Consider the following 23449-nt stretch of genomic DNA (forward strand, 5'->3'; position numbering starts at 1 on the left):
GGGGTTTGTACTCATTATGCTGAGATCAAGACACGAGCTGAGATCAAGAGTCAGTTTATTTACTTGTCATAAAGATACAATGGGAAACTCTTCTGAAGGAAAATTAATGTAAAGCATAACTGAATTGTAACCACAATATTAGTTACACATCATAAAAAACTAAATTATATATAATAGTGAAAATAATAAGAAACAAATAGCTTTCTAGGTCAGTGTCTCTTGAATTTATCCAGCACAAAAGAAGCAGGAGGATTATTTTGCTGTTATTGGAAATTAAAAAAAAACCTTTTTGAGATTTACTTCTCTGACTTACAGACACAAAATAATATAGTTGTTTCCCCAGGAAACCCCACTCATCTGGTTATATTTCCAGGAGCCAAAGTAACGAGTCTGTTTTGAATAATGATTTGCATAAATAGACACACACCATGACTCTAAACAATCTCATTCAGTTGGAGTAAAATGAACTTCCCTTGACTTGCAGCTGTCACATTGTGATTTATTTCCCCATTTCCCTTTCGTCAGTGGACTGTAACCATCACAGCACATTGTACACCTGTCCTTAGTGCCCCATGGGTCTTTTGTTCTTAAGAAACACAGTGATAGTGATGTTGGGTTGAGGAAGGATGCGGCATAATCAGCCCAGCCTGGCCCATGACAAATTATGAAGTAGATATTCCTGGTTTCTCTGCTTTATCATCTGAGGCTCTTCTCTGTTCCACCAGAGTGGTAGAACAATTGGTCAAGACCTTGCTTCCCAAAGGAGTTCTTATCCTAGATTTTGATGAAAGGTCCTAAGACAAGGAAATGTCCAATGACCAAAAGAAAGGGACTCTTCCTGGGTAGCCCGATAGATCCCCTTAACATACGTAACTTTCATGGTGATCCTACTTAAGTCATGAGATATAGCCATCCGGGATGCCAAGCTCTTGGAGAGATTGACTCACTGACTTATTCATTCAATCATTCAACAAATATATACTAAGGACCTAGTGAGTATCAGGAATTGTGCTGAGAGGTAGGATTCAGAGATGAAAAATAAACTCCCTCCCCACCTTCAGGTAGCTCTGTCTCAAAAGTGATACAGTATGGAGTGCAGTTCGGGGCATAAAATTCTGGTAATATAATCTCCCTGGGCCTCAGTTTCCTTATTGACAATATGTAGATGATAACATTGTCTATCTCCAAGGGTTAATGTGAGAATTAGTTAACACTTACAAAACACTGGGTTGTGTTGAGTACATGATGCTTAAAAACATCCTAGAGACTTTTATGCAGTAGAATGACAGTATTGTTTGTTCACTTGTGTATAAATGGATAGAATATCTCAGGTCCACAGATATTAAGTTTCATGGAAAACAAATATTAAATTTCATAGGAAAAATTCGAGGCCCTTGAGAGCCCTAGAGAGTTTAAGAGTGAGATTGCGAGTTTAAGATTGAGACTCTCTCAAGGTGAGGACAAAAGTTCAGAGCCAACATACCAGATACCTGGGTTGCAGTTGGTCTTGAGAACTTTCTAGAGTCCCAGACTCCCTCTTGTCTCTTCTGATCCAGAGGCCAAGGTCCTTTCTACTGGTCCTGACTTCATGTCTCTGTTATCTCAGAAACCACCCTTCCACGTGGATTATCCCCCAGTACCAGCTTCCTGCCAGAAATAGATCTTTTTTAGCCTTGACGAACCTCTCACGGTCAAACGCACAAGTTCAAGCATAGGCATATTTGCTAAACTAGCCTGCTGCTGAGGGCACTTCATCTCTTACGTGAGCAATCAGACACCAGCACACAGATCTCTCAGCAGCAGAGCCGTAGATTACCTGCACTGCCAGTTCCATGTGGAAATGGGGAAGTGTTAGCTCTGGAAGGTGGAGTCATCTCTCTGATGTCACACAATAACACATCTGTGGATTTGAACCAGGTCTCCAACGCCAGAGTTCACGCTCTTCGCCCTACACTGTGTTGCTTCCAAAAATTAGTGAAATGATGAGAACCAGGCTTTTGGGCGGGAGCAGAGGATGTCACCTAAATTTATAAGTTGCAATCCTTTGGGAGTCTCCTTGGAACTCCCAATAATTCTCCCATGATGGGAAATGGCGCCTGAAATTCCACCATTCTAGTTTAGTTCCTTTGGCCTGGCATTCATGGCCTCCATTATCCCTGATCTAATCACATCCATGCAATTGTTTCCATTGCCAAATTGACTGGCTTCCCAGTTCCTCCTTCACTCCACCCTGTTTAGCTTTTCTGACTCTCTGTCACAGTTCATGCCCTTGTCTCCACTTGACAAACACTAATAATTGCAACAGTAAATGCTTAACAGGTGTCTGCTGAAAGAATACATTTCTTTACACTCAACATTACTTTATGAATCTTCTTTTATTTTTTAAGAATTATTTATTTATTTTAGAGAGAGTGAGAAAAAGAGAGAGAGAGAGAGCAAGTGGGAGAAGGGGCAGAGGGAGAAGAGAAGCAGACTCCACACTGAGCAGGAGCCTGAAGTGGGCTAGATCTGATGACCCTGAGATCATGACCTGAGCCCAAATCAAGAGTCAGATGCTTAACTGACTGAGCCACCCAGAAGCCCCCGAATCTTCTTTTATAATGTAAACATAACACACATATCAATATAAGAACATAGACTCTATACTATTCACTATGATTGAGATGGGAGAAGTTTTTAAAACATAGTTTGCACATAGAACTTTCTTTTTTTCTGCAAATGGATAGAGGGCAATAATTACTTTTGTAACAACAATGCGTTAAGAACAAAAGCACAATAATACATTAAAAACAAAAGCATAAAACTCATAGAAGAAAACATCAGGAGTAAGTTCTTTGACATTGGTCTTGGTAATGATTTTTGTTATTGGTGGGAGGGAGGGTTTGACACCAAAAGTAAAAGCAACCAAAGCAAAAACAAACAGGTGGGACTACATCAAACAAAATGAGAAGGCAACCTACAGAATGGGAGAAAGTATTTGCAAATTTTATATCTGGTAAAAGGTTAATTTGAAAAATGTGTGAAGAACTCATGCAACTCAAAAAAATTTTTGTGATTTAAAAATGGACAGAAAATCTGCATAGACATTTTTCCAAAGAAGGCATACAAATAAATGTCCAACAGGTATATGAAAAAGTGCTCCATGTAACTAATCATCAAAGATGCAGATCAAAACCACAAGGAGATGTTACTATATACCTGTTATAATGGCTATTCCCCAAAAGACAAGAAATAACAAGGGTTGGCAAAGATGTGGAGAAAGGGAGCCCTCTTACATCATTGGTGGGAATGTAAATTGGTGCAGCCACTGTGAAAAATAGTATGGAGAGCCTCCAAAAATTTAAAATAGAACTTACGATATGATCCAGCAATTCCATTCCTGGATATTTATCTGAAGAAAATAAAAACACTAATTAAAAAAAATATCTGCCCCCCCCCGCCCCGTGTTCTTGCAGCATTATTTACAATACACAAGACATGGAAGCAATCTAAGTGTCCATCAAAAAATGAATGGATAAAGAAAATGTGATTATACATACATGTTATATATATACATATATACATATATACTGAACTACTATTCAGTCATTAGAAAAATTATATGTATATTGAAATATTATTCAGTCATAAAAAAGAAGGCAATCTTGCCTTTTGTTCCGACCTGTATGGACCTTGAGGTGTTAAACTAACTGAAGTAAGTCAGGCAGAGAAAGACAAATACTGTGTGATCTCACTTATATGCAGAATCTAAACAAACAAGCAAAGGAACTCACAGATACAGAGAACAAATTAGTTCTGGTTGCTAGAGGCAGGTGGGTGAGGACAAAATGGGAGAAGGTGGCAATAAACGAACAAATAAAACAACTTTTGGGAGGCGTCATCCACTAAAGCCCTCACATATGAACTTATAAGGATGAATGAGGATGAATTACAGATATTCTTCCTAGTCTAGAATTGGGTAAACCCTATTGGGCATTTTCGGGGGAGAGGTCTGGGGACATGGGAGAGGAGAAGCGGGAATTACAGGAGATGCACTTTCTATTCTTTACAGCTAAGAAAGGGGTGGGTATGGAAAGTGGATGGAGGGTATTGTTTTTGGAAAGCTTGTTAGCAGGAAATCCGTGTTGGGCTGTGACTTTAAGGACATGAGAACAATGCAACTACCCTTTATAGGTAGGCTGTTTTATAAAAGCGTCCTTCATTCATTCAAATCATCTCTTTAAAAACCTTCACAAGGATCCTTTGAAGTTATTGTTATTCATCTTACAGATAGGGAAACAGGCTAAGGAAGTTTAAGGCCACCCGGCTAGCGAGGCGAACGGGGGCCACACGCTGACCCCTGGCTCCGGAGGGCCTTAACTACACAGACAGAAGAAGTGCAGGGCAGAAGAGAGGCAGGCAGATCCACTAGGAAGCGAGAACGCCGTGATGTTTTGTCTGGCCAGTTGATTTGGGGGAAGGGAAGCAGTCTGCGGAAGGTGGGGTGGGGCCGGGGAAGAGAACTAGGTGTCGGGACGAGAGCCTCTGCCTACGCGATGAGCCCTCCATCGCGGAGTCTCTCTTTCCTGCTCTTCCGCGGCGCTGGAAACGCGGCGCAGCCTGGCCCCGCGCGGCCGCCATAGAGTCCCTGTTGCCATGGCTCCCAGGGTCCGGAGTGGACGCACGAAGGTGTAACTGGGAAGTGCGAAGGAAGACCTCGGGGTCCGGGCCCAGCTTCCCCGGCCCGCGAACCGAAGAGGTGCCATGGGCCGGAGTAAGCGCCCCCTCCCACCTGCCGCCCTCGACTGTCCCCTTTCCGGGCGTCGTCCCGGGTCCCAGGGGCCCAGACCACCGCCGCCCCTTCCGGCCCGCGCATTCCGGCCCACCTGGGCCCTCCGCCCTCCGCAGGCCCGGTAGTGCCAGCCCCTCCGCTGACCAGCCGGGCGGGCAGCTTAGCTTCTGCGAGGCTCAGGTTCCTCATCTATAAAATGGGGTGGGCGAGAAAGGCACGGGGGGCTTCAGGTTAGGGGGTGGTGGAAAGTGCGGGGTTGGCTTCAGACGTGCCCAGTTCGCGCCAACGCGTCTCCCTGCTCGCCCTGTGGTCCTGGGCTCGTCGCTATCTCGGAGCTGCCGCCTTCACACTCCTTGGGCCGGGCAGTGTACCTGGTAGTGGAGGGAACCGCTCCAGAGCCCGTCTTCTCCGCCTACCAGCCCGGAGACTTAGAGCCAGTGACGTCACCCATTTGGTCCTAAACCTCATCTCCAAAACGAAAGCAGTAGTAGTATTGTTTTACAGACCTGGTTAGGTGTTGTAAAAGTGTTCCTTCACAAATACAGCAACAGAATGTGCAAAGTGATGGGATTAACAGTTATTTATATTAGATTGAACCATTTGCCTACCAACACCTTTTCCAATCTTCCTCTGATTTGTGACAATTTTGTATAGTTCAGCGTAATTGCTCACTTACTGTAGAAGTGTCATAATTAATATTTTTAAATCAAGAGACTGTGCTGGATGTGGGGTTTCTGCCCTGGAAGAGCTGACAGTCTGGTGGAAGGGGCAGGTGATTTGTAAATAGTAAAAGCCCCATTCCTAAACCACTTACTGGTATTCCCTCTTCTCTAAAGCAGTAGACAAAAATATTAGACCACAGCAGTAAAAATTAAAGGAAAACTTTGTTACCACCCATGTGATCCTTAGATAATACAAAAAAAAAAAAAAAAAAGAAAACCTTTGTCCACACAGACTTTGTGTATGAACATTTATAGCACCTGCTTTCATAGTAGCTAAAAAATGGAAACAATCCACATATTTATCAACACTCGTTAATGGATTAACGAATTGTGAGCTGGACATGGGTGTGATTCCATTTATAACCTGGCCCCCAGCATGCCCCCTCTGATAAGAATACTTGGCAATGCTTTGTGTTTCCAGATATTAATGACAATTCAAACCCTGTGTCCAGGAGGCGTCAATGTGATTTGGTATTCCCCCTTCCCCAGTGTATTGTTACTCAAGTAACAAAGACAGCAGTCCTTTTGGAAAGGATTGGATGAGTCATTGCCATGTACTCTTGGGGACCCAACCTCTCTTTTAGTCAATGGGTTGTCAGATAAAAATACAGGACACCCAGTATTTTTATTTGCTAAACCTGGCAACTCTAGTTTTAGGTCCAAAAACTGACTGTGGTCTGGAAACTAGGCAAGAAATTGTGACTTTTCATTGAGACAATTGTCCTTAGCCTTCCGGTCATCAATCCTTGTTGTATTTTGATTGCATAGATTACATGGTACCTTTGTTGGCTGCCCGTCTGTATTGTCCTTAGGAATGTCACGTTCTGTTCACCATCTCCATAGCCCGCCATGGATGTGGACCACTGGCCACCACTCCAACCTTGTCCCTCATTATAACATCTGTCCACCTACCTTCTAAAGTTAAATGTCGCTACCTGGCCTTCATAGTTTCAAGAGTCTGTTATCCCAGTTTCTATCAGTTAGCCCTGGTCTAGAAGAGCATCTCCTGTGGTCATCCTTGGCCTTGTATTTGTCTAGTTTGGGACTTAGGGTAATGCTGGCCTTGTAGAATTATCTCGGGAAGTATTCTTAAATTTTCTTAAATTCTTAAATTCTCTTAAATTTTATAGAAGCATTTGTGTACACGGGGTATTATTTTTCCTTAAACGTTTGGTAGAATTTATCAGTGAAGACATCTGTGCTATGGTTTTCTTTGTGGGAAGGTCCGAGCTACATATCCAATTACTGTAGTAGATACAGGGCTGTTTGGTTTATCTGTGTCTTGCCATGTGAGCTTTGGTAGTTCGTGACTTTTAAGGAATTTTCCCATTTAATCTAAGCTCCTGAATTTATTAGCATAAAGTTATTTGTATTACTCTCTTACTAGCCTTTAATACTATGTAATCTATATGATGTTGTGCTTTCATTCCCAATAATGGCGATTTATGTCTTTTCTTTTTTCACTGATCAGTCTGGCTGGACGTTTACTAATTTTATTTTTTTTAAGTATTTTTATTGACTTTTCTCAATTGTTTCAGTTTCCATTTCATTGAGTTTTGATATAATCTTTGTTATTTACTTTCTTCTGCTTACTTTGGGTTTAATCTATTCTTTTTCTAGTTTCTTAAAGAAGAAGCTGATGTTTGAGACCTTTTTCCTTTCTTTAGGCATTTAGTGCTGTAAATTTTCCTCCAACTTATGTTTGAGCCATATCCCACACATTCTGATACGGCTTTTCATTTTTTGTTCTGTTCAAAATACTTTATAATTTCCCTTTTGATTTCCTAATGTCAAGTTTTGTTTTTCATATATGTTTTTCCAGATGTTAGTTGGTTTAGGCTGGAGGTGCAATCTTGTCCCTATGACTCCATCATGTCTGGAACCTGAAGTCCTTGCTCCTCTTATGATTAAGTCCTGGTCCTCATTCTCTGCTCTCTTTACTCTCTGGTTTCAGGACGCAAACCTCTTTATATGCTGTCAGTGTGGTACTCCAGCTTTTTTAAACGTCCAATTAATCATGCTCAGCCTTTCCTTATCAACTGTGTCAGCAGCAGCCACCCAATATAACTGTCCTTTGAGGGTTTTTTTTAAAGATTTTATTTATTGATTTGAGAAAGAGACGGAGAGAGAGCACAAGCAGGGGGAGCAGCAGAGAGAGAGGGATAAGCAGGCTCCCCACTGAGCAGGGAGCCCAATGTGGGGCTCGATCCCAGAACCCCAGGATCATGACCTGAGCTGAAGGGAGATGCCTAACCAACTGAGCCACCCAAGTGCCCCTGTCCTTTGAGTTTTTAAGTTATGATTTCCCCATATTTCTCTACTGTCTGGTGTGTCACGTCACACTTACTAGTGCATTGCCTTTCACTAGGATCCTATTTGCTATAGGTTGAATGTGTCCCCCAAAATTCATATGCTGAAATCTCTTCTCCTTTTCTGTTTTCTTTTCTTCTCTTCTCTTTTCTCTCCCTCTTTCTTTCTTTCTTTCAAAAGAGAGAGAGAGAGAGAGAGAGTGAGTGGGGAGGATGGGCAGAGGGAGAGAGAGAATCTTAAGCAGGCACCCTGCCCAGTGCAGAGCCCAACACGGGGCTCCATCTCACAACCCTGAGATCATGACCTGATCTGAAACCAAGAGTCAGATGCTTAACCGACTGAGCCACCTAGGCGCCCCTCATATGTTGAAATCTTAACCCTCAAAGGATGATATTAGGAGGTGGGCCTTTGGGAGGTCATTAGGTCATGAAGGGGGAGCCGTCACGATTGGGATTATTGCCCTTCTGAAAGAGGCCCCAGAGACCTACCTTGTTCCTTCCACCATGTGAGATTCCCATCAGTGGGGAAGTAGGGTTTCCCCAGACACCAGATCTGTCCATGCCATGGTCTTAGACTTCCAGCCTCCAGAACTCTGAGAAATAAATGTTTCTTGTTTGTAACCCACCTACTTTATGGTATTTGTGCTATGGTATTCCAGATGGACTGACACTGTTCTCTTTGCAGCACAAGTGCAGGTGTTAAACATCGCACAGCTACCTTGTGCTAGACACTATCTGTGCTCCATCTCCCACCAGTAGTGGTGTCCCCATTGCCACTCGGGCAGCAGACTCCGACTCCAGAGGCCCATCTTGGTTAGCATCTGCGCTCACGTACCACTTCCGGTATCCACTCTTCCAGGTTGGGTTCCCCAGGAAGCAGACTTTTCCATGGAGATTAGTGTGCAGGAGGTTCATTAGGGAGTGTTAGTGGAATGGGTAGGGAAGGAGGCAAGACTGGGCAGGGAAGGATGTTGGGATGGGATACATTTTAACAAAGGCTGTAGCTAACCAACCTGGAAACTTGGAAGGACCTCTAAACTGGGAATGGACCTTTCGATTTTCCCAAGCTGGGGTGAGAGGGCTGGGCCATTAGGGCCCCACGTCAACCGGTCTTTGCATATGGGCTTTCCTGGAAAGGGGCATGGCGTTGGGTGAGGTGTCTCTTTAGCCGAGTGACTTAGGAAGAAGGTGGGCCACTGAGGGTGGTCTGCTGGCCTAACTCCCAGCAGCTAGAAGAACTAATCCTTCAGTTTTGAAGGAGAGAACTGGGCAACACAGCATCTACCATAACCTGGAGCGCCCCTTCTTCATCTGTTTATCTGGCAAATACCTACTCACATTTCAAGGCTCAGCTCAGGCTGCTTCTCCGCGATGCCTCTTTTGCCCTCCCTCCTGCCACTCAGTAACACTGATCACTCCCCTCTTTATACCCCTTGTTCTCTCTGTGTTCTTCTGTCGCTGCCCCATAGCCCTTCACCCATGTTCTTTAATAGCACTCTCTATGTGAATCGTTGCATTGGGTCTAGTATGGCTAGCAAGGCTTGTTATGATGCCCCGATTCAGTCACAAAAGGCAGGGCAAATAAGTAATCCTGTTTTAAAAGTGTCCATTGAAAACAATAAAAAAAACACGTAGATGCTACAAGAGGTGACCTTCTCCTATTTGTCACCCCTTCATCTCTGCTACAGTTCTGTTTCATAGATATCTCTGCTAGGTCTTTCAAGATGTTTACAAATTCTGCGAAATCTGCCCCAAACATACGCTATCAATTTTATTCTAATCCAGTGAGAAACAGAGGGCTATTTACAAAACACAATAGAAAGCCTGAAGGAATGAACACTTCATTATTGGCTTCGGGAGTTTCTAGAACTTTTTTTTTAAAAAAGATTTTACTTATTTATTCGACAGAGATAGAGACAGCCAGCGAGAGAGGGAACACAAGCAGAGGGAGTGGGAGAGGAAGAAGCAGGCTCATAGCGGAAGAGCCCGATGTGGGGCTCGATCCCATAACGCCAGGATCACACCCTGAGCCGAAGGCAGACGCTTAATCGCTGTGCCACCCAGGCGCCCCGGGAGTTTCTAGAACTTTGCTTAATACACTGAAAAGCTTCATAGAAACAAACAAGGCCTGACAACCGCCAGTATTCCAGAAACCTTCTCCTTCTGCCCTTCACCCCACAGAGTCAATTTATTGACATTCCCTCAAGTTATTGAAAACCCAGTCGTCCCACGGCGTTGAAAAGCAGGGTAGGCTGACAGGTGAGTTTTGGTTGAACCTTTGGTTGGATTCCTTAGCTGCAACCGGTTAGATGAGCATGAATCTGTGCTTAAACTGTCAGTGTTCTTATCAGCCCCCACTGCTCCAGTCATGCGGTCTTGGCTAGCGTCTATGGGTGAGACACTTCTCAGAGTCCATTCGGGTCCTGCATTTTGCTGTTTGAAGTTTTCGAAAATAAGGAAGCGAGAGCACTGTGTTTCGTGGAGTACCTGGCACGTTCTTCTACCACTGGCTGGTAGGCACGGCAATGTTCTCTCTCTTGAAACAGTGTTAGGGTGACATACTAAGGCTTCCAAAGCAGCTTTAAATCCCCGGAATGATTTCTTGTCAATGCAGTGCTGTATTTTTTGGAGCAAACTTTCTAAAGGTGAACAGTGCTCCTGGGAATAAAAGAGTTTGGTCTAAATGACATAATGCATAAAACTGCAAAATGCTTTCCTGTTGAAAAGCGTTGGAGTGCTATTATCCCCATCCACCACGTACATAGTCTTCCACATTTCTTCTTGGGGGCTCTGGTTTCTTCGCTCATGTTCCTCTCCATTGCAGGTGGGGCAGCTTTGTGTAACAGCAGTTTCCTGAGTGCTATAAAACGGGGGGCCACGCAGCAGTCTGCTTTCTATAGAAGAGGTCAGGAAAGGGCCGCTGGGAGATCCAGACTTTCGCAGTGCTCCCTTCCTCTGTGATTCTCCATTTTTTTTCATCTGTCCTAATTACGTAGAATTGTTGCTGTTGGACAAGCTTCCCTGTGGTGCCGAATCAACTGTTGACCTTCCTTTCCTGTGTGTGTGTGTGTGTGTGCAAATTAGTTATTCATGCAAAGGGAGGTTCCTCTGCCTCCATCCCTTTCAACTAATAGTGATTTTTATCATCTTAATTCTCATGGTTAGGAGATACAGATCAACGTAATTCCTTCCTAATACCTACATGCCTCTGAAAGGGAGGAGTTGACAATTGCATGGAAGTGATCAAATTCACACAGAAAATAGCATAATGAAAAGAGTTTCTTAATTTTAAGAAAGGTGTAGCAAGAGAACATAGGGTATTTGGTACCCATAGAGCAACCTGTGGGTCTTTAGAGTTGGACAAATCAGAAAAGCCTCTAAGACATACAGCTGGAATGGCCCATGATCCCTTTAGCATTTCTGAAACCCAGGCCACCCCCAGTGGGCTGTATAGATGTTGGCGTAGCCATCCCAGGCTGGACACCGTGATGCTTTAACAAGACGCTTTCAGAATTCCCCTGAACACATTGGGCTGAACCATACTTACAGATGACAGCTGCTGTGGGGTTCAACTTGGGTTTATATCTTCAATATGAATGTTCCACTAAGCCTTCCAGGGCAACTGGTGACCCAGGGAAAGAATATAATGGACGCTCATGTGTCAAGTTATCAAACTGCCAGATAAAATGCATTTTCCTCCCTCGACAAGAATATCTTTATAACAACCCAGAAGGCTACGTTTAATATGTTTCTCAAACACCTTGGGTTCTATGCCAGAGCTGTGGAAGGGGGGCGGAATCTGGGGAGAGTGGCTCCCTGGCACACCCCTCCCTTCTGTTCCCATCCCTGGCTCAATCCTGGTCCTCAAGCCCCTGTATGAGGGTCAGTACTCCAGCCTACATATCCATCCACATTTCCAGAAAAGAGCTGCTCCTTGGACACTCCAGGGTATAGGGATATATACCTCATGGTACGTCCTGTCTTCAGGAATGAACCTGGAGAAGCGGCCAGTGTAGGGCTTGGAGGCAGGCTTGCGGCCCCTTGGGCAGAGAATTCTATTGTTCCTCAACCTGGGACACCTTCTAGAGGGAAGGGCATGGGCTCTGGATGGGCACATCCTCCTGGCCCCTTTGACTTCAGGTCTGATGGCAGCAAGGCCTCCAAAAAACCAGCCCCCTGCTCCATGAATTGGTATAGTTGAAGTTACATATTCCCCACTGGTCACTGAGGTTCTTATTGGCAGCAGTGAATAATTCCCACATTTCATTAGGGTAGCTGAAATAACAATGGTTGTGCCGTCCCAACCCCTCAATCCCTGTTGCATCCTTACTAAGAGAATTCTGGTAGACGATTACAGAGACAGCTAATACATTTGACTTTACACAGCAGCTTTGCTGTGTCCTCGACTTGGCTACACCCGTATATTCATTATCAGTTGACTTAAGCTGTTAGAACCAACTTTGATTGATGGGACGTGTGGAGAGTAGTTTTAATGCCCTTCTCTTATAGGTTTGGTTTTCGGAAAGTCATTTTCTGCTTAAACTGGCTTGCCTGCTAGCCGTGGCCTCCAGAGACAGCAGAGAGCAACAGGCAGTAGGGACCCCAGTGAGCCAGGGCTGTCAGGGCTGCCCTATTAGCCTCTTTCCCTGCCTCTTCGGTCTGCCCCTCCCCAGGACCTGGCGTGTAGCCATCTCTGCCGGCTAGTTGAGCCAAAGCTTAGAGCAGCAGGGACATTCCCCATGTGTGGTATTTTAATCTCTGGACCTTTACATTTCCCCTTTCTTCCAAAGAACTATCATGGCAAGCAGCCCCATCTCCTACCACCAGAAATAACATCGGTTCAGCTGCCTGCACACGAATCATCAAGTTCATACCTGTTTTCACATTTTTTTTAAAAAAAGGCAAACTCCCTCTTCAGTATGTGGCACGGAAGTGGGGCAGCCGAGGGGGCTGCGATGAACTCTGTCTCAGCCTGTACCATTGAGGAAGCCTGAGAAGTCTTGAGAGCCTCCTCCTTGCTCCTGTTTGGGGTGATGCAGCATAGTGGCTAACAGCCCGTGGTCGACGCCAGCTCCTACACTCACAACCCAGCTCTGGCACTTACCACCAAGACCTTGGGCAAGTTATTTAAACTCTGTGCCTCAATTCCTCATCTGCCAAGTGTAAATACTCCTCTATGTGAACACATGCAAAGCATTTCAGACAGTGCCTGGCACTTGTAAGTGGCAGTAAATAAATCTTCATTGTCTCTCGGGCTAGACATGCAACGTTCCACTGTCCACCTAAAATGTGGACTTTCAAACGAATTAATGATGTTTTTAGTAACACTGGAAAACACAGGGTTTGTCCCTTGTCATCACGTCTTTAACTCGAGTGTGCCTTATGAAGGGGACTCCTGTCTTGCTCTTGGCTCCAACCTTGGACCAGGGCATTGTCTTCAGTCCCTTGGTGCCCCCATAACAGGACAGACCCTGTGCTGCAGGGCACTCCGGCCAGAGGGCCAGGGACTCTCTTCACCCTCCTCCTGTGAGCGGCTCCTTTTCTTCCTCCCAGAAACAGACCGCAGGGTAGCTGCTGGATAAGATTGCAGTGCAGCCTCTAGGGTGCTCCTCTCTTTCTCCTTCGACTTTAGTGAAGTTATTAAACGTCAGTTGAATGGACGGACCTTTCCTTACTGAATGGTGGGCGATGCTTTCATGGTTTGCCCTCTGGCAGCCAGACTATGCCTCTCGTTCCGAGTCACCCTGTCTTGGTCTACTTAGGGTCTCATCCAGTTCGACATGATACTTCCATGTCAACATTCTCACAGTCATTACCCTCCCACTCTGTCCTCGTCCAGACAGCAAAATGTGGGTAGACCCTGTGCAAAAAAAGACAAAAGCTCTCTGACTCATCATGGTGTCACCAGCAGGAGGCAGCACCTCTCTATTCTCTTCCCTTTTGAAAATCTCTGCGGCCCGAAGACTGACATCTAACTGGGAAGAAAAACCAATGCATGCGTAATGTAATAACCTGCTGATGAGCACAGTGTCGGAGATGTAATACGTAACAAATTTTCTTTCAGTCACTGAAGATCTTATTAGACGGAATGCCGAGCACAATGACTGTGTAATTTTTTCCCTGGAGGAACTCTCCTTGCATCAGCAAGAAATAGAAAGACTAGAACACATTGACAAATGGTGCCGGGATTTAAAAATCCTCTATCTTCAAAATAACCTCATTGGAAAAATTGGTAAGTCTTCAGGATTTTGTGCTCATGGTTTCTTTGACATTTTGAATGGGAGAACTTTGAGGGGGGCAGTGTGATTCTTAGAGGAAGACAAACAGGGGTGAAAAAGAGCCACATGGGGAAATAGGGCCGGCTCTTGGGAGCTGTGCGTGGACCCTCTCCCGGGGCTCCCACGCTGCTCAGTCCCCTTGCCCGAGGGTCGCCAGGGACACCATCAAGGAGTTGCAAGGGGCCCTTAAAGGTGGGAGCATACCTGTTGACCTGCTCATTTAGAGCCTGGTTTTGTCAAAGTTTGAACGAAGGAGAATAGAATGCAGGCGTTCGTCGTAGTCTTGCACCACTCCATGGGACGGAAAGAGTTGTGTGGAAGTTGAGTAAACTCTGGTCAATTTCCCCGGGGCGGCTGGTTCCACCGTGGTTATGGAGAACGTGGACGTGCAAGGCATTGTGCTCTGTATTGGCCATCAGAGGGGTTCCACACCTGTACCCCCGCTCACTGCTCCAGTTTGGAATGAAATGAGAAGTAGACAGATCGAAACTTCAGCATTATAACTGACAAAACCTTTTGGAGAAGGTGGCTTAGACTTGCGGCCAAGTGGGCTTCCTAAAACTGCTCTCAAGTTCAGTCTGTCCACCTGGTCGCATGCAGGCTGGGTAGTATGTGGGCCCTACGTAGGGCAGTATGGCAGTAGGGGACGAGAGTGCGTACTTTCTGCTGGCAGGGAGATCCCAGAAGCTGGCGGGGGGGGGGGGGGGACTGGCCATGCCCAGTTCCTTCTCCAAGTTCATCCATCAGCTAGGTGGGCGCACCCCACAATCCCCTGGGGAAGAATGAGTTAAGAGGCAGAGAGAAGGGAGGTCTGTGGGGTCACTCTCAGGGGATCCTGCCACCCAGAAACAGGAGCGCTCCCCACACTCGGAAGAGCAACCTGTAGTTTAGTGGCAAGAGGAGACACAAGTCCTGACGGGCTTGGTCCCTGCCTCAGCCACTGAAAACTGTGTGAAATTAGGTTAGTTCACTTAGTCTTGCCGTGTATACACCAGGGTCTGTGTGGAACAGTCACTCAGATGATAGCTGCTCCCTTTGCTGTTAAAATTGTCATATACCCAGGCTAGCCACCTGGAGGTAGGGGTGGAGTTGGGGGAAAGGGATGGGCTTAGGGTCCAGGAGGCAGAAGGAGCGCCAACCCCCGCGGGCAAAGCTGGAGCCAGAGGTCAGCTTTGAGGTTATATTCAAACTAGCAATGGTGACATGCGGTGGTTCTCAACAGGGCTGTTTGGCAACCTCTGGAGACAGTTCTGGTTGTCCCAAGTGTGTGGGGGGAGGGGCGCTACCGCGTATAAGGCACAGAGATGTTGCTCACCATCCCGCACTGCACAGGATGGCCCCACAAGAAAGAACTCGCGGGCCCACAACGCTGGTATCCCTGAGGGTGAGAAACCCCGCTGAGATATTTTTTTGCCCCTGGTTTGGCGGATAATTGAGAATTGGTCCTCGGGTTGCAAAAAGCCTAGAATTTACGTTATTTTTTTTTGAAGATTTATTACAATTCTTTATATTTCTTCAGATAATTATTTTCGGCATCTTTCACTTTACCAGAAATTAGAAACTCTGGCACCCAGTTCAATTAAAAAGGCTGTTACAGAAAACCAGCCGCTTTGATGCAGGGGGGCATTAACGAGCCGTCCTAATTGTACAGATCTAAAAGAGTTCCCGAAATTTTCATCTCCACAGCTGGGTCCATCACAATTACTAATTAGTAGCATAGTATTTCAGGCCTTTTCAGAGCTGTGAGGAAGCTTAAATTTTTGCTTCCAAAGTATTCTTAAATTAAACACTCTTTTAAATCCTAATAATGGGATTTTTCAGTGCCGCTCCACCCATCGGCATGCAGGCGCTTATTTAGCAAGCGAAAGTATCTCTCCAGGACTCACACTTGCTCTGGCGCCATTGAGGTAGAAGTTTGTGGAACAGTTGCCTCTCCTAGAGCTGTGCTTTTCCTGGGGAGAGACAGACGGGCTCGGGGGGAGGCTGTGCTTCGTGTGGATCCCAGTGTGAGCCGAGGACCTTCCGGGGGTCTTGCTGAAGTGGGGCTCCAGCCCATCCCAGACCTACTGACTGAAACTGAGGGTGGGCGCCCCAAATGTGCATTTGTAACAGCTTCCCAGTGAGCCCAAGGCCTGGAAGTAAGAGCAGAGCCTCTTGCCCTGGGGCATGGCTTTGGTCTGTGGGTCTGGTGATGGCCGTTGGTGAGAACTGCTTCCGGGGCGGTTTGGGCTGGAACCATGGTTTGGCGGACTCCCTTCCCGCTGTCCAAGAGATGCTGTAACTTTTTATCTGTAGAGCCATTTTTTTCCCCTGACCAATTTTTTTTTTTTTAAGATTTTATTCATTTATTTGACAGAGAGAGACAGCCAGCAGAGAGGGAACACAAGCAGGGGGAGTGGGAGAGGAAGAAGCAGGCTCATAGCAGAGGAGCCTGATGTGGGGCTCGATCCCATAACGCCGGGATCACGCCCTGAGCTGAAGACAGACGCTTAACCGCTGTGCCACCCAGGTGCCCCTCCCCTGACCAATTTGATCCATTATTCTTGAGGGATAATTTAAGAAACCCTTCCCAAACAATTTTTTTGTTTCCTACCAGAAGACTCTTTTAGAGGGCTATACATATAACAAAGGTGGGGAAGGAACAGGTCTTTTATTGTAGGCTAGCAATTTTAATGATAATAACTGTAGGTGTTTTTGTTCAAGATACAGACTGCACACTCTGTTGGTCATAATCCTGGGCACGTAGAGCTCCACAAATCTGTTGACTAGTGAATGCTCAGGTGTTGCCTGGAGAACCTTCTGGAAACATCAGTATTACTTAAAATCATCTAATTGCTGAAAGAAACATTAGTAATTTATTCTAAAATCCTCATTTTAAAAAATGAGTCGGCTGAGGCTCAGAGAGGCAAAGTGTTATTCTTAGGTCTATGTGAACAAATAAGTGATATTTTCTAAATTTTAAATGAAATGTAAGGATGGGGGGCGCCTGGGTGGCACAGCGGTTAAGTGTCTGCCTTCGGCTCAGGGCGTGATCCCAGCGTTATGGGATCGAGCCCCACATCAGGCTCCTCTGCTATGAGCCTGCTTCTTCCTCTCCCACTCCCCCTGCTTGTGTTCCCTCTCTCGCTGGCTGTCTCTATCTCTGTCAAATAAATAAATAAATGAATAAAATCTTTAAAAGAAAATGAAATGTAAGGATGGTAAAGGTGACGACAACCATAAGTCGTCATGTTTGATCTTCCTCATATCCATGGAAAATGGGCAGAAGGAGTGTTATTTAAGTGAGGGGTGCTCTCCATGCACATTCCCTATCAGGGTTCCCCACATTCATGTTCTCTGAGAAAGGTCTGTTCTTCTAGGGTGTAGTGTAATGATTTAGTGCCAAGCTCTGGATTCAAATTTCCTGGCTTCAGCACTTGACCTTGAACAAGTGGATTAATTCTCTGCACCTGGGTATTCTTATTTGTAAAAGGGAACCAACAGTAATTTTTACCTCTTAGGGTTATTACAAGGATGAAATGATATCATATATGCAAAATGCCTAGAAAAGTACATGGCATATAATAAGCCCTCGACCATGTTAGCTATGGTATTATTGGTGTTTTTAAATGTCCCCATCCTACAGCAATTCTCTGACTTATGTATGCTTATTGGTTTGCCTCTCTGAGCTTCCATATTTATTAAAAACAACAATCCCGTGTGGAGCAGGGCGAGCTTAATTTCAAGTAAAGGAAAACCCAACTTATTGTGGCTTACCCAACTAAGTCTGGAGACAGGGCAGGCTCCAGGGTGATTGGGTGATTCCTTCTTTCTGCTCTACTGGTCCCAGTGTGGGCTCCATCCTATAGGTGGTTTCCTCATGGCTGCGGGCTGACTGTGGTAGCAATCAGGATATCACCTTCTTCCTTTTTCACATGCAGCAGGGGAAAGAAAAAGGCAGTCCCCAAGCATGGAATATAGATCTTTGCCTCTCATCTGACTGGGGGCAGTCGATGTGCATGTCCTCCCCTCCATCACATAGCTGTCAGGAGATGGCCGTGGGCTGGTTGGCTGAAGCCTAGGTTCCTGAGCTGTCCTTATCAAGGGAACTGCTATTGCTATGCACTGGCCCCAGCTTGGTTCAGTCAAACTCCCCAGAGTTAGAGCTGGCTAGAGACAAGAGCAGACGTGGGTTCTACTAGGAAAAATGGAGGAAGAAATGATGCCACATTTGGCAACCAAGGATGTCTAATATCCAGGTATAGACATGAAAAAGCAACATGGTTTTGAGAACCACATTAACGCTTAGATTCCCATTGTCATTTTCACAGCAGATTATGTAAAAATCACTTTTATCTTGAAAGTTAATTACTTATATTTTTGTATATTTCAGAAAATGTTAGCAAACTCAAGAAACTTGAATATTTGAATTTAGCTTTAAACAACATCGAAAAAATTGAAAATTTGGAAGGTAAGAATTTTCTTCTTATGTTTTATTATGAATTAAATTTGAGATTTGCAACTAAATTTAAATAGTATCATGTAAAAAATAGGTACACTTTTCAAATTAACACTTTTACCTAAGTCTTATGTTTATTAATTATTGTGGTAAAAATTCAAACAATAGCGAGATACATAAACTTGAAAATGGAAGTCCACTTCGCCCTCTCCTAACCCGGCTTTCTTCCCAGGGGTAGTGGTGTTAAAATTAACCCTTGGTTGAGAAGAAGGTAGTTTGGTTTCATTTGCTTTGTATCAATGGGATCATACTATGTGTATTGTTTTGAAAATTGATTTCTTTTATGAAATTATCTTGTTCTTTGATATCCAGAACATGGGGGCTCGCTACCAGAATGATAGTACACTGATTTATCTCCCAATTTTTCTGTAGATGGACATTTGGGTGGCTTCCAGCATTTTGCTATAATAAGCATGGCCACAATGAGGATTCTTTTACATTTCACTCTGTGTGCATGTATAAATAAAAGACAGACACTTAGACATGGATTTCCCGGGTTTAAATATGCACCTTTTGAAAAACATTGCCAAATTGTTCACCAAAAAGGTTGTATCAATTTACTTTTAGACTGGTAGTCCATGTGAATACCCATTTTTTCACAAGCTCACTAGTACTTTTTGTAAGCAATCTTTTTTTAAAATGGGAAGGCACTGTTATCAAATAACTTTTTAAATTTGCATCTCACTTACTATTATTGAATGTCCATATAACCCTTCCGATTTTTATCGAGTATTTCTATTTCTCATGTGAATTACTAGTTCATATTTTTTGGTCATTTTTCTATTGATTTATCTTTTTTTTTATACCTTCCAGATATTTGTCCTTTGTTTATATATGTTATAAATATTTTCTCTTGAGTCTACTACTTGTCTTTGTTCCAATTATGATGCTAGTATTATTCAGAAGTCTTACATTTTAATATACTCAACTTTATCAATCTTTTTTCTTTATAGTTTATATAGTTTATAAATATATGTATTTTATAGAATATAAATACATTCTATATTAAGTTCTGGTTTTAATGATTGTATTTTTTACAATTTCTCTAGTGCATCTCAAAATTATCACATAAAACAAGGAACCAATGTATTTTTGGGGTAAAGAAAATGTGACATGCATACACACACACATGACACATGTACACAATGGAATATTACTCAGCCATAAAAAAGAATGGAATCTTGCCGTTTACGACAATGAGAACATTATGCTAAGTGAAATAAGTCAGACAAAGACAAATACTATATGATCTCACTTATATATGAAACCTAAAAAAACAAAACAAAACACTAAGCTCAGAGATACACAGAATAGAAGATTTGGTGGTTGCCAGAGGCAGGGTTGGGGGCACAGGCAAAATGGATGAAGGAAGTCAAAAGGTACAAAATTTAAAACTATAAAACAAATAAGTCCTGAGGATGTAATGCACTGCATGGCGACTATAACTAACAACGCTGTGTTGCATATTTGAAAATGCTAAGAGAGTGGGTCTTAGAAGTTCTCATCACAGGGGGAACGAAGCATGAGAGACTGTGGACTCTGGGAAACAAACTGAGGGCTTCAGAGGGGAGGGGGGTGGAGGAATGGGATAGGCCGGTGATGGGTAGCAAGGAAGGCACGTATTGCATGGTGCACTGGGTGTTATACGCAACTAATGAATCATCGAACTTTACATCAGAAACCAGGGATGTACTGTATGGTGACTAACATAATATAATAAAAAAGAATAAAAAAATATTAAAAATTTGCTAAGATAAATTTGGAAGAAAATCAGATAATTTTTATTCAGAAGTTTATAAGAGTGAAAATGGATAATGACAAGAGACATATGAGTCAAAACCGGGTCCAGAAAGGAATCCTGGCCTATTTATAATGCCAGCATACTTACTAATAAAAGCTTCGAACATTGGGGGGAAAAAAAAAAAAGTTCTCATCACAAAGAAAAAAATTCTGTAATTCTGTAAGGTGACGGATATTAACTTGACTTCTGGTGATGATCATTTCACAATCTATACACACATCAAATCACTGTGTACCTGAAACTCATATAATGCGGTATGTCAATTATACCTCAATAAAAAATAAAATAAGGTGAATGTGGAAAATTGTATTTTTTTCTCAAAATGTCTCTTAATTGAAATATTTGAACCATTTATTTTGTAATTGATATATAATTCACATATCATAAAACTCACCATTTTAAAATATACAAGCCAGTGGTTTTTAGTATATTCACAAGGTTCTGCACCCATCATCACTATCCAGTTCTGGAACAGTCCATCACCCCATACGAAACCCTGTATCCATTGGCATCCACTCCTCATTCACTCCTTGCCCTGACCCCTGATCTACTCTTTGTCTTCATAGATTTTCCCATTCTGAACATTTAATGAAAAAGGAATTGTACAATATGTGGTCCTTTGTGTCTGTAGCATAATGTTTTCGGGGTTTATGCACGCTGTGGCACGTTTCAGTACTTCCTTCCCTTTTGTGGCTGAGTAACATTCCACTGTGTGGAGGCACAACGTTTTGTTTGCCCACTTGTTAGCTGATGAGCGTTTGGGTTATTTCCAGTTTTTGGTTATGAATAAAGTTGCTGTGAACAAGTTTATGTACAAGTTTTTGCATAAACATGTGTTTTGAATTAATGTAGTATACACCTGGGAATGGAATTGCTGGATCACGTGGTAACTCTCCGTTTAACTTTTTAAGGAACTGCGAGCTATTTTGCAAAGTAGTTGCACCATTTTACATTCCCACCAACAGTTTCTGAGCGCTCCGACTTCTCCACATCCTCGCCAACACTTGTTATTTTGTGTTTTTATTTGTGTGTTTGTTTCTATAGGCCCATCCTGATGGGCGTGAAGTAGTATCTCACCGTGGTTCTGACTTGCGTTTGCCTAATGACTGATGAGCTCGGGCATTTTTTTTGTGCTTATTGGCCATCTGTATACCTTATTTGGAGACATGTTTATGCAGAACCTTTGCCCACTTTCTGATTAGGTTGTCATTTTACTGTTGAGTCGCAAGGCCTATTTATATATTTTGGATACTAGAATCTGATCAAATATATGATTTGTAGATATATTTTTTCATTTTGTAGGGTTTTCTTCTCAACTCTCTGATGGTGTTCTTTGAAGCACAGTGTTTTTTAAAAAAATAGCTTTATTGAAATATCATTGATACACAAAACCTGCACGTATTTAATGTACACAATTTGTTGAGTTTGGATATATGCACACATTGTGAAACCCATCACCACCGTCAAGGTAACAGACATACCCATCACCTCTGTTTTCTCTCATCTCCCCTAGAACTTCTTTAAAATGGATTTTGATTGTACCAGATTGAGCTTCCATTTCTCCTACCCTCTAATCCTTATTTATTTATTTATTTATTTATTTTTTTTTTTAAGATTTTATTTATTTATTTGACAGAGATAGAGACAGCCAGCGAGAGAGGGAACACAAGCAGGGGGAGTGGGAGAGGAAGAAGCAGGCTCACAGCGGAGGAGCCTGACGTGGGGCCCGATCCCGCAACGCCGGGATCACGCCCTGAGCCGGAGGCAGACGCTTAACCGCTGTGCCACCCAGGCGCCCCTCTAATCCTTATTTAAACCTCTTTGTCTTGTCATTCTGCATTCTGGAAGTTTTCCTGTTTTGCTTTGCAGGCTTCTATTTTGTGCTTTTATTTATTTATTTACTTTAAATGCCTTGTAACACTTGGTGTCTGTTCATGATCACGAAGGATTTGGCTGATTAGGTGGCTGGTATGGGCTCATTCTGTGGTTGTGAGGTTCTCTTTCCACATCTGGCCTCTCACGCGGCTGGCAGGGCTACTGGGGGCTCTGTGTGAGTGGGCAGGGCATGGAGACTGGCAGGCTTGAGCCTGGAGTACAGGGGCATGGAGCAGAGGCAGGCGAGCTGCTCTCCCCACCCCGCTCCCATCTGCCAATAGCTAAAATTCGAGGACTTCACTTAGAGTATGGTGGATTTTAGCCTGTTTGCCTCCTAGTGTAGAAATGGGTCTTTTGGTGACTATCAACGTTACATAGCAACAAAGACTTAAGTATTCATCGTACGTTCTGAATTTTCATCCTCAAAACCTAAAATACCATCACGATCAAAGGCCCCAAAGCCATCATCAGTGCTGGAACTGGGAAGAGTTTCCATCATGGGCATTTTTCTGCATTAGAAATGGAGCCATCCTTCTCCTCCAGCTGCCCCTCTACAGCCCCGTTCCGCAGTCTCATGTGAACAAGTGGAATAACAAAATTTGCTCCGTATGCCTGTGTTGTGAGAGTAAGATGTCAGTCTGTAATGTCAGAGAAATAATTAAAACTCTCACTCTCAGTTGGCATGTCGAGGGCTTGTGTTAAGAAGGGATCTTGAAGGACACAGTTGTTTTCCCGAATGTTTTGCTCATCTGCCACGAGAGGGCAGCATCGTCACTATTGTCTTTTTGAGCTTTGGGAACTGTAGTCCGCAGCCCTCTGCTGGCCTCTATCTGGGCACTTCTTGAGAGCGCCACCTTCCAGCTCCAAGAGGGAGGCTCTGGGTGCAGGGTCCTTGGAGGATATGTTTGGGGGGATGGGTAGTAGGGAGGGAGGATGCATCATATTGGCTGGTAAAGATCTGTTTAATTTTAAAGGTTTAAGGTGAGAGGAGGAAGATGGTTATACATACTCAGCCCACCTGCTTGAGCAAATCTCAATATAATTTTAAACAAAAGATGGATTTTTGCTTGTTTATTTTTATGTTTTGCTAGATGGCAAAAACTAGCTAGCATACTTTAACCCCCTCTGTTTTGGATTCACTGGGACATAATAAATTGCCTTCTTTTTCTATCCCTCTTCCTTACCCACTCTAACC

At 43.8% G+C, this 23449-nt stretch overlaps 1 protein-coding gene across 2 annotated transcripts in view; it reads left to right on the forward strand.

The window, feature by feature from the left end:
• Positions 1-4640: 4640 nt before the first annotated feature.
• Positions 4641-23449, forward strand: part of DNAAF11 (dynein axonemal assembly factor 11) — a 73134-nt gene continuing 54325 nt past the window's right edge. Inside the window, exons 1-3 of one of the 2 annotated variants that reach the window (XM_045812208.2) lie at positions 4641-4753; positions 13867-14034; positions 18453-18530. In XM_045812208.2, coding sequence (XP_045668164.1) covers positions 4744-4753; positions 13867-14034; positions 18453-18530 — 256 coding nt within the window. In that variant the 5' untranslated portion in view covers positions 4641-4743. The remainder of the gene's footprint in view (positions 4754-13866; positions 14035-18452; positions 18531-23449) is intronic. The other variant, XM_045812207.2, reaches the window with a different exon arrangement.

This window comes from Ursus americanus, chromosome 9, assembly GCF_024610735.1.
Source record: "Ursus americanus isolate L20-20 chromosome 9, mUrsAme1.1.p, whole genome shotgun sequence".
NCBI classification, from domain to species: Eukaryota; Metazoa; Chordata; class Mammalia; order Carnivora; family Ursidae; genus Ursus; species Ursus americanus.